At 66.6% G+C, this 10,379-nt stretch overlaps 6 protein-coding genes across 6 annotated transcripts in view; 2 read left to right on the plus strand and 4 right to left on the minus strand.

Moving 5' to 3' along the window:
- Positions 1 to 1,220, minus strand: part of F751_5661 (hypothetical protein) — a gene marked incomplete at both ends in the record, with an annotated part of 4,856 nt that extends 3,636 nt beyond the window's left edge. Inside the window, 2 exons of the mRNA XM_011402382.1 lie at positions 13 to 480; positions 633 to 1,220. Coding sequence (XP_011400684.1) covers positions 13 to 480; positions 633 to 1,220 — 1,056 coding nt within the window. The remainder of the gene's footprint in view (positions 1 to 12; positions 481 to 632) is intronic.
- A 394-nt stretch (positions 1,221 to 1,614) lies between these two features.
- F751_5662 (putative ubiquitin receptor RAD23a) lies at positions 1,615 to 4,173 on the plus strand (the record flags this gene model as incomplete). Its single annotated transcript, XM_011402383.1, has 7 exons — positions 1,615 to 1,680; positions 2,056 to 2,130; positions 2,540 to 2,707; positions 3,121 to 3,180; positions 3,464 to 3,736; positions 3,893 to 3,954; positions 4,152 to 4,173. 7 exons carry the CDS (start codon positions 1,615 to 1,617, stop codon positions 4,171 to 4,173), a joined length of 726 nt encoding a protein of 241 aa, XP_011400685.1.
- Positions 4,174 to 4,538: 365 nt separating this feature from the next.
- On the minus strand, positions 4,539 to 6,689 carry F751_5663 (Adenosine kinase 1; the record flags this gene model as incomplete). The annotated part of the gene is made up of 8 exons (XM_011402384.1): positions 4,539 to 4,655; positions 4,857 to 4,937; positions 5,082 to 5,270; positions 5,477 to 5,704; positions 5,836 to 6,033; positions 6,161 to 6,244; positions 6,405 to 6,458; positions 6,597 to 6,689. 8 exons carry the CDS (start codon positions 6,687 to 6,689, stop codon positions 4,539 to 4,541), a joined length of 1,044 nt encoding a protein of 347 aa, XP_011400686.1.
- Positions 6,690 to 7,378: 689 nt separating this feature from the next.
- Positions 7,379 to 8,935, minus strand: F751_5664 (hypothetical protein; the record flags this gene model as incomplete). The annotated part of the gene is made up of 5 exons (XM_011402385.1): positions 7,379 to 7,579; positions 7,788 to 7,983; positions 8,195 to 8,589; positions 8,675 to 8,780; positions 8,880 to 8,935. 5 exons carry the CDS (start codon positions 8,933 to 8,935, stop codon positions 7,379 to 7,381), a joined length of 954 nt encoding a protein of 317 aa, XP_011400687.1.
- A 358-nt stretch (positions 8,936 to 9,293) lies between these two features.
- On the plus strand, positions 9,294 to 10,154 carry F751_5665 (hypothetical protein; the record flags this gene model as incomplete). Its single annotated transcript, XM_011402386.1, has 2 exons — positions 9,294 to 9,864; positions 10,012 to 10,154. 2 exons carry the CDS (start codon positions 9,294 to 9,296, stop codon positions 10,152 to 10,154), a joined length of 714 nt encoding a protein of 237 aa, XP_011400688.1.
- On the minus strand, positions 9,421 to 9,582 carry F751_5666 (hypothetical protein; the record flags this gene model as incomplete). The annotated part of the gene is made up of 1 exon (XM_011402387.1): positions 9,421 to 9,582. One exon carries the CDS (start codon positions 9,580 to 9,582, stop codon positions 9,421 to 9,423), a length of 162 nt encoding a protein of 53 aa, XP_011400689.1.
- Positions 10,155 to 10,379: the final 225 nt, after the last annotated feature.

The raw sequence follows: 10,379 nt of genomic DNA on the forward strand, positions 1-10,379 counted from the left end.
AGTTATACGAACCCAGGTGTCCAGCAGCGCCTCGCCGCGCAGCAGCAGGCGCGGGTGGCGGCCCAGCAGGCGGGCCAGCGCCTCGCTCCCCAGCCCCAGCAGGCCCAGGCACTCCAGCGAGGCCGCCAGCAGCGGGCCGGGCACGCCCAGCAGCCAGGCGTGGCACGTGAGCAGGCGCTCCAGCGCGGGCGGGTCCAGGCCCAGCGCGCGGAGCGCGGCCACCGCGCCTGCCGCGCTCTCGCCCGTGACCAGCAGGCCGACGCGCGCGCCGGGCGCGCGCGCGCCCGCCGCCTCCGCGCTCTCCCCCAGGTCCACGCGGTGCAGCGCGCGGAGCAGCGCCGCGCGCAGCGCCGTGCCGGGCGCGGGGTCCAGGTCCGAGGCCGCGCGCAGGCCGTCGCACACTTCTCGCACCAGGTAGTGCATCATGTTGTAGGGCAGGCGGCCGCGGCGCTTGCCGCGCAGCGTGAACGCGTGGGACGCCTGGGGCGGCGCGCTCGGCTCGGCGGCGGGGGTGGCGGGGGCGGCGGGGGTGGCGGGGGCAGCGCCGGCGGCGGGCGCGGGCGCGGCGGGCGCGGCGCCGCCGCCAGCGACATCCCACCAGGGGGGCCAGGCTGGGGGACGGAGGACAGCACGCCCTGCTGCTCGCGCCAGTCGGACTGCGAGGGCGCGCGCATGCAGTGGTGCAGGGAGGAGGAGTAGAAGGGGACGTGGCGCAGGGCGGGGCGGAGGGGGTTGTCGTTGGGGGGGGATCCCAGGGCTCTGCGCATGAATGGCAGGGGGGAATGGCACTGAAGAGGGCGGGTGAGGTGCCCGGGTGGGCGACGCATGAGCGAGGGTGGCATGGCCACACGATGGCCCCTGTGCAAGCCGGGCACATGCAGCAGACCCTGAACTCTGGTCACCTGGGGAGGAAGCAGGGGGGACTCGACGCTGTACTCGTAGACCACGGGGGCAGGGCCCTCCCAGAGCGGGGAGGAGGCCACGTATGCGCTCTTCTCTGGTTCCAGGGTCAGGCTCTCCTCCGGCCCCAGCGCCTTCCAGTCGCAGCTTTGCCAGTTCGGGGGGCGCCCAAATGGGGAGTGTGGAGGGGGCTCGGGTGCCGAGGAGCTGTGCAGGCCCGCTGCCAGCTCACGCAAGCGGGTGAGGAGGGAAGTGGACACAGGGAGCAGGTGGCTCACAGACCCTGCCGTGCTCCGCGCCGCCACTCGTCCGCACTGCATGGTCCTCGATGTACACCAAAGGAAGACGCTGGGTCACTCGGCGTGTCGCAGTCAAGGTTGCATGCCCAGCCGGCTCGCCTACACCGGCTCGGGCTCACGCCGACCACGAGTTTCGCCGGGGAACGGCGCGTGCAAGGAACTCAGGTAATGCTAGCACGCATCTAAAGCGCCTATCAAGTCCCTAAGATCACCGAGTGCCAAGTGCTCGAGGTGATTTCTTGCCGTGCTCGGAATTGCAGGGCCGTTTTGAGCGCAAAGAAAATTGCGCGAAATGGTCTGGAGACGAGCCCAGGACTGGACGTCCAAGTAAGATAGACAGAACACCCAGACAGCTACCTCAAACTCCAGCATCACATTCAGTTCACCGATATATCCACAATCAACCATTGCTGCCATGAAGGTCACCGTCAGGACCGTGACGGGCAGGACCTTCCAGCTGGATTTTGCTCCCGAGACACAGGTACGCAGTGCAGATGGGAATGGCCCCTGGGCCCCCCAGCCAGGAAGTCATTGCGCCTTAAGCCGGTCTATAGTCCTTGGTTATCACGCCAGACCGAGGAAATCGTGTGCATACCTCGCAGATCAAGGATGTCAAGCTAGGGATCGCGGAGGCCCAACCTGACCTTCCGGCTGATGCACTCAATATCATCTACCAGGGCAAGGTGCGACTATGTCACCTGAAGGAGAATCGGTCTGCTAATCTCCCGCTGTCTCGTGTATTGGTGCATAATAGAGAGTATATGGACGAAAGTGAGGCGCTGAGCACAGCGCTCAGGCGCAAGGTCTTCACTCTGACACGCCATGCGGCCCCTTCCCGATGCATCCACTGCCTCAGATCCTGAAAGACGACGCCACGCTGACGGGGAGCAATGTCTCCGAGTCTGGCTTCATCGTGGTCATGGTCATCAAGGTGATCCAGGGAGGGGAGGGGAGTCGTCCGGGATCTGTACGCAGTGCTGCAAGGCGTCCCACTCCATCACCAGAATATCAATGTGCCTGATCACGAGGTGGCCCTGCAAATCTTGACGCAAGTCTGCTGCTGTGCGAGGCTTCGCGATACCGCCTCCTGCCCTGTATGTGAGAGTACACCCTGTGATGTGCTCTGCAAGTACCACACCCCAATCCGCCGAGCAGAAAAAGGCGGAGCCCAAGTCGGAACCTGCTGCGCCCGCGGCAGCGCCGGCACCCACTCCCGCCGCGCCGGCCCCCGCCGCCCCCCGCCCCCCGCCCCCGCCACGGAGGCCGCCGCCCCCGCCTCTGGTATCCCAGAGGCCACGGCGGGGTCCGCCGCGGCTGGCGCCTCCGCTGGAGGCTACGAGGAGGCCGCCTCCCAGCTTGCCAGGGGCTCGGAGCTGGAGGCCAAGGTGGCCGCCATCGTGGACATGGGCTTCCCGCGCGAGGAGGTGCAACGTGCCATGCGCGCCGCCTTCAACAACCCCGAGCGCGCCGTGGAGTACCTCATGTCCGGCATCCCTGCCGGCCTGGGGGTGAGTCATATGTGTGTGTGGGGGGGAGTTTGGATGTTTGAGGGTGAGTCATGGGGGCGGGTGCTGGGAACAGTCCCTGCGCTCGAGCACCGGGGCTGGCGAAGGGAGCAGTTGGGGTTTTGGCAAGCACTGCCACAGCCCCGTCCAGGGTCTCGGGGTTCTGCAGCCTCCCTTGGAGTCCCTGCACCTGGCTGATGTTCTGAGCTGCACAGCGGGGCATCCGGCACAGTTGCCTCTCCCACCCATTTCTGCAGGATGAGGAGCGGCCGGCGGCCCCCACCAGCTCACCCGCCCCGGGGTCCGCCGCCCCCGCCCCCGCCCCCGCTGCACCCTTCGACATGTTTGCCCCCGGCGCCGCCGAGGCGGCGCCGGGGGCGGCGGGCCCCTTGGACTTCCTCCGCTCCAACCAGCAGTTCCAGATGCTGAAGGCCATGGTGCAGCAGAACCCCGCCCTCCTCCAGCCCATGCTACAGGTTTGTGGGGGGGGCCGGCGCTGTGTGCTTGTTGAGGGTTTGTTGTTGGGAGTGGGAGCTTGAGTGGAGGGGGAAAATAGAGAGGGGATGTGCAGAATGTGGCCAGAAGGGGCAGGCCGGTGCGAGGAGGGCGAAAGCATGACGGTAGTGGCTGGATCGTGACGGCCCAAAGAGGCCGACCCCATCGCTGCGCCCGCCCTGACAACAGGGCAGCGCGTCGGGTCGCCCGCTGTCCATCATTCCCACCTCGCCCCACCCTCGCCCCACCCCCCTCACCGCTCAGGAGCTGGGCCGGAACAACCCGGCGCTGCTGGAGCAGATCAACGCCAACCAGGCCGCCTTCCTCGCCATGATCAACGAGCCCAGCGCGGCGGGGGGCGCGGACCTGGAGACCCTGGTGCAGCAGCTGGCGGGCGAGTACGAGGGCGGCGAGGGCGGCGGCGAGGCCATGGACGAGGGGGATGTGCCCCCTGGGGCCAACGTGGTGGAGGTCCACCTCTCGCCGGAGGAGGTGGAGGCCGTCGAGCGGCTCGTGGGCCTCGGCTTCGACCGCCAGGTGGGGGTTGCAAGTGGGGGAAAAGGGGGGGAAGGGGATCCCCTGTCCACGAGTGCGGTCTGCTCCCTGGGTCTGCATTCTGTGTGACGTGGGGCGACCTCTCAGCAAGGCCCAGTGTGCATCTCTCGGTACCAACTTTGCCTTGCATCGCCACAGGTGTGTTTGGAGGCGTTCCTCATCTGCGACAAGAACGAGACCCTGGCTGCAAACTACCTGCTGTACGTGTGGTGGGGGGGGAGGGGGAGGAGGGGCGGGAGGGGTGTGCTTGCTCTTCTTGTCTCAGACTCTGGAAGGAGAAGAGCGCCGTGCGAACATGTGAACTCAGAACGCTTGTGGTCAAGCACTAGCAAGAACCAGGTCGCTGTGTTCGAGGGACCCATGTCGCCCATGGCGTGCTCGCCCCCTCCTCACGCAGGGAGAACGGGCAAGACGCATAGCGAGGCCTCTGCACCGCTTGGCCACTGTCCTCCCTGCAGCTCCAACTCTGCATGTGCAGCGCTGGAGCCCTGTCCTGGGCGCTGTGCATGCCGGCACTCCTGATCCTGCAACCGCCGGGCCCCTGATGCCCTGCTCTGCGAACAGTCTCGCTGTGACACACCCACACACACACCCCTTGATGGAACGGATGCATTGGGCCGACTTTACACGAATGTCAGACAAGGTGGGAAGCAGCGAGAAGGGACAAGCAACCCGACATGGTGATGGGGACGAGGTTTTTCAAGCCTTGGAGTCAGTGAGGCGCGGAGGGCGGGCGCGCACAGGTACAGGACCCAAGTCCACCTCGTGCCACCCCGACCCCGGCTCAGGCCCAGGAGAAGTTGTAGGGCAGGTCTGGGAAGGTGCAGCCGGAGCGCTGCACCACGATGGAGGCGGCGTAGTGCCCGGCGCGCACGCCCTCCTCCACGCCCTTGCCGGCCACCTGCAGGTTGGGGGGTGGAGGGCAGGGGGGGTTGTAGAATGGACGGCGGGGGAGGGGGGGGTATCTGAGCACACGATGATCTGTTGGCAGGACTGAGCAGCCCCAAGGGCAGGGCAGGCTCGCACAACAGCTTTGTGCCTCGATGCAGTGGGTGAGCTAGAACCACCGCTGGCCCCCTGTGCCCACCCCAGTGATCCTCACCAGCTGCGACAAGAAGCCGCCCACGAAGGAGTCGCCGGCGCCATTGGTGTCCACCAGCTTCTCGGCGGGCAACCGCACCACCTTTGTGTTTGGGAGGGAATGATTGTTGAAGGGACGGAGGGCGGGAACTGTAAAGCATTCCACGCAAGCACAGCATCCACTCCTTCCTATCCCCCGCACCAAGCACCTCCATCCCCATCCCCGCGCGGCGCGGGGCCCACTCACGGGGAAGAGCGCGACCTTGCCGTGCACCGCCACCACCGTGGGATCGGCACCCTGGGTGAAGATCACGGTGCGGGGCCGCGCGCCATTCTCCTTGGGCAGGCGGGAGATGCGCAGCGCTATCTCCTCCACATCCTCCGTGCCCCACTCGGCCGCTGCGGCGTAGGCGCGGGCCTCGGTCTCGTTGCCAAACTGGTTCAAGGAGCGGGGAGGGGGATGGTTGTCGGCAGCCTTATGCGATGGCAGCAAGATTCCCGGTGGGACGCGAGGGGAATCCATGTTGCTGTGGGCAGCCCCCGCCCCGCCCTGCAGGGTCGCCTGGTGCCCAGTGGCAACCCAACACAGGCTCCTCTACCTCCCCACCTCCCCAACAACGATCACGCCCCCCCGGCACACACCAGGAAGTCGACGTAGGGCAGGAGCTGGTTGAGGGCGGCGCGGAAGGGCGGCACCTCCACGATGAAGGGCGCGGAGATGTTGAGCGCGTACTGCTTGTCGTTGGCGGCGGCGTGCTGGGCCACCTTCAGCATCGAGTCTGGGGACACGGTGATGAAGAAGCCGGCGGAGTAGATGACACGGGCAGCCTCCACCGCCGCCCAATTCTCCGGCTTGAGCAGGTGGTCGATCTGGCGGTAGGTGGGGGCGGGATGGTGGGATGGGTGAGTGGCGATCGAGGGGCACAGTCCAGTCGGCTGGATGCGTGGGCGGGTGTCCCCCCCCGCCCCCCTCTCTCCCCCTTCTCCACCCAACTACCCACCTTGTAGTTGTTGGCGGCGGCCAGGTTGGCCACCAGGGAGCGCTCCCCGCCAACAATGCAGGCGGCGCAGGTGCCGGTGGGCACCTCCGGGTCGACGTGGTACCGCACCTGCACGCCATCCTTGGCGGCGGCCGCGGCCAGGATGCTGCCGTACTCGTCCTTCCCCACTGAGCCCATGTAGGTGGTGGCGCCGGGAACCTGGTGCGCCGAGGGTGGGCCGTGGATGATCGTTAAGTGGTGGATGGGGTGTTGAGGAGGGGCGAATGCACTGCTACTCCCACGACCCACCACGAAACCGAAACAACCTCCATTCCAACAGGCACACCTGCAGCATCCACTGGGCGATGCGGATGCTGTTCTGGGTGGCACCGCCGGCGATGAACGCGGGCTTGTGCTCATCGGTCAGCTCCTGGATGGATTGGGAGGATGGGCTCCTGAGCACACGCAAAGATGTTATGCAGGGGATCCGATGGCGAGCTCACGCTGGTCCAAGATCATGACCACCATTGGCCACCTGGGCTTGAACCCCCTGATACCAATGAGAGTTCCTCAACTTTTCAAGTTCTCACCTTGAAGAGGGGGAGGTGCTCCTCCTCTGCCAGAATCTGGTTGCCCAGCTTCAGCTGTGACGGGGTGCGGCGGGGAGATTCAGGGGGTTGATGCCGCCACACCGCGCAGCGATCAGGATCGCTCTGGGCCACGATCGGCCAAGCGGCGCCAACCAATTTACTCTTACCCGCTTTAGGTCAGCTCTCACTTACCTTGTATTTGTCCAACATGGCCTGATCGACGACGGCAGAAATGTCTAGCAGGGGGTTGCCCATGCCCAACAGCACGCCTTGGAGTCCCGCCATCTTGGTTGCTGTTGGATCTCCGTACCTCTTGATGAGCTCGGTGGCAAATCCGCCTAAGATGGCGAATCCCCTGCGTGGGCCTCCTCCACATCCCTGGGAGGCCAGGGTGCTCACCCGCCTCAGCATCTCCCGAGCGCCATCCTTTCCAAAGCAGACCGGTCCGGTGCGACGGAGAGTCGGCCCCAGAGTGCCTCAATTCACCTCCTATCAGCCATGTTCGTACCCCAAGACTGTCATGCAAGTGATGACGTGGCCTCCGACACCGTTCAGGCAATGTTCACGGCGTCGGGATGGGCCAGAAGATTTCCGGGTTCAGTTTGTTTGTGGGAAGATTCGTCCATGCTGCGCCTGCCCACCCAAGGCCCCCTGTCTCTGCGAGGTATTTGACCATTCAATCTGCCCTGGCAATGAACTTGCGCACGCCCTCTGCAAGGGGATAGTCTAGCTCAGTTTTGTTGCTGTGTGGGTCTTCTGTTCAAGTATTGGTAGCTGCACAGCAGCCCGAGCTCTACTACAAGTCCAATTGTTACTCTGTGGATGCATCAGTCAAGGGGGTAGCAGCGCCAACATCTGGCAGAGGTCTCTGAACAGGTCCTTTGCCAGGGGTACAATGTGCTGCTATCAGGCGCACAGCGCACCTTGAGTTGGTGGCCTAACGGTATCAGAAACCATGTAATCGCAGGGTCAGCTCACCATGGCCCCCCCTTCCAGGATCCAGCCCGTCGCTGCCCTCTCGTCCCAGCCTCGCTGCTGTGGTGCCGCAGCCCGGTCACCACGCCTGCCCAGTGCCAGGCACTGGACCTCCCCCCCGAATGCAGTATCTGGTGGAACACCAGCCTCGTCTTCCCGTGCTTCACTGCCGATGCCTGCTTCAGGGCGCAGGGCTGGCACTGCGAGCAGGCAAGGTGGGGGTTCTGGAGGTGAGCTGCGGAGTGCGCAGGGTCGAGCGACAGCGCGCAGTCTGCGGTCCGAGCAGGCACAGCAGGAGCCCGGAGCAAGGGTGGGCCCTCGTTCTTGCAGCGATTGTGGCCGCCAGGATCATCGGTGCACGCCCACCAGTCCACCCCGCCAACCCCCCTCAGCTCTCCACCCGCCCACCTGCGGGTAGTACCGCTGCGGTGTGGGCCCCAGGTGCACGCCCAGCGCCTCGCTGGCCTCCTTGACGAAGGGCAGGCGGCGCAGCGTGCGCAGCGCGGCGGGCATGGCCTCCACCCGGTCCAGGACCAGCTTGTTGGGGGGCATGTGATCGCCGATGACGTCGCCGCGGCGCGTTCCGCAGTGATGGCACCCGTCCCTGTGAGGCGCGCGGAACCCGGTGGAGTGGTCAGAGGGAGCGCTGGATGCCCACAGCCGGGGGCACTGGACCTGGATCTGCAAGCCACCTGATGGCACCCCCGCAAACGTCGGCCCGCCTGCATCTGCACATCGCCTGTCCGGCCAGTGAGAGTGTCCCCCTGGCAAATGCCCCATCCCACCCCAACCTCCGCCTCGAGCCAAGGATCAACCCCCCCACAGCGTGCCTCTTGAAGAAGCGGAACAGCTCGCGCCGCTTCCCTCGGCTGGCGTACTCGATGCCGCGCGTGGGCATGGACTCCAGGGCAATGGCGCCCACGCGGCTGAGGTCGCTGGGCATGACGCTGCGGAACCTGCCGCCCATGAGCTTGAACAGCGCGATGCCCAGCGCGGCGTCCACCAGCAGCGTCTCCGCGCTCCAGCCGCGGCGGGCCGGGCGGGCGGCGGCCGGGCCGGGCGTGCCGCCCCGGCCGCCTCCGTGCAGCGACTCGCGGCAGAGCAGGGATGCCTGCCCGGCCAGCGCCGAGGCCAGGCCCACCCCCAGCAGGCCGCCCACGGGGCCCAGCACCGGCGTGGCGCACGACACGCGCGCTGCCATGCCCAGGGTCTGCGAGGGTTGGGGGGAAGGAGGGGTGGGCTATGGGCGCACGGTGCATACAGGGGGACCACTTCCGACCACCCGCCGCCTCAACCTGCGCTGCGGCCAGGCCGGCGGAGTATGCGCCCATGGTCACAGCCGTCTGGATGGCGTATGGGACCAGGGGGCGCAGGGCCTCCCCGACGGCATTGATACGGCGCCTGGAGGCAGGGGCACAAGATGTATGGGGGATTGGGCGGTGAGAGTCTTGATCCGCCGGGTACTCCCCTTTTCTTGATACAAGCGCGTCAACAACTCACTCTAGGGGAGTCAGGTGGGTGGCATGTCTGTGCTGGAAGTGCCTCCCGGAGTCCATGTCGATGCGGAGTTCGTTACGGGCGCATGGGTGGGGAAGTCCAACCTGTCACCACCCACCCTCGTGACCCGCGTCCTCTGATCCAAAAAGGGAGCCCCGGCTGCACTGTCCACCGTCCCGTCGACTTCACCCCTATACGAGGGCCACTCGTGCGTCCCAGGCGTCCGAGACTGGGCGCTGTCGGAACGTGCCTGTTCCGCGCGCGAGAACTGATGTTAAGCTGAAACCGCGAGATCACTTCGGCGATCAGTGATCCCAAACGCATTTCTATATATTTTGTCATCACAAGCTCGCTGTCTCAAATTATTACCCAGTGCGCGATCTGTTGCCTTCTCCACTGCCTGGGGCGGGGCAGGGCATGGGGGAGTCCACGGCTGGGAGGGTCACCTTCTGGTGGCCGGCCACCCTCCAGCACTCCCGCCTGCAGTCGCTCCTGGTCCAGAGCTGCAAGCTGGGGTACATTAACTACCAACACGCGCACATCGTCATTGCCCCCCCCTCCGTGGCGCGCTGGCTGTCCCCTGGGCTGCTCCCTCTCCAGCCGGTTGAGGGTCCAGATCCCACCCTGTGGTCGGCCCAGGTGGGATCCTGGGAGCTCGAGGTGCAGCTGGTGTACCGCCCCGACACAGACTGGATCCCCGCAGCATGGGTATACCCCGCCGAGTCGGCCGCCGGGCCCCCGCCCGAGGCGCGGGTGGAGGTCTACTCGGGCCTGCCCGCGCTGCCACGCTGGATGCTGAGCGAGGCGGGGCTGGCACGGGTTGAGCCTGGGTCCAAGGGTCGACGCCCCACGGCTCTGAGGGTGCTGGCCTGCATGGCCACCGTGGTGTGCCTGGCCCGCCACCCGCGCTGGACCCGGGTCGACCCCGGCCCTGCCGCGCTCATGGTTGTGTCGCTGATGGCCTGGCTCGGCGACGCACATCCCGCAGGTGACGCCGCTCCGTGCTGCGATTGCCTCTTCTTGACGATCTCAGAGGGGGATTGTGTGCTGCAGCTGAGATGCTAGGTGCCGGATGCGATTACCGTCGGGACACACCCTGCCTCACCCTCCCCACCCTCACCAAATCGTCACTCAGGCTTCAAGCTGCACCCCCAGCTCTGCGAGCTCCTCTCCCTGGCCGGCACGGCGCACGCCCGGCTGTGGCTGGCCGTGACGCCCTGGGCCGCCACCCTCCTCCTGCGCCTCATGTTGGGTGCGTGCGTGCGTGCTGGGTCCTGAGAGCCGGGCGACGGTGTCTGCGCTCGGCCCGTGCTGTTCCCCTGCGCGAGTTCCTCTGCATGTCCGTGGCAGCATGGCCCGCCTCCCTCGTGACCCCATCCTCCCCTCCTCCCCTCCAGCCGCCGTGCTCGTCACCACCGCCCTCGGCTCCTCCTCCGCCGGCCTGCGCGCCGCGCACGCCGCGGCGCGCTGCGCGGAGCGCGCCACGACGGGCCCCGCCCGCGC

The sequence above is a fragment of the Auxenochlorella protothecoides genome (assembly GCF_000733215.1).
Source record: "Auxenochlorella protothecoides strain 0710 unplaced genomic scaffold scaffold66, whole genome shotgun sequence".
NCBI lineage: Eukaryota > Viridiplantae > Chlorophyta > Trebouxiophyceae > Chlorellales > Chlorellaceae > Auxenochlorella > Auxenochlorella protothecoides.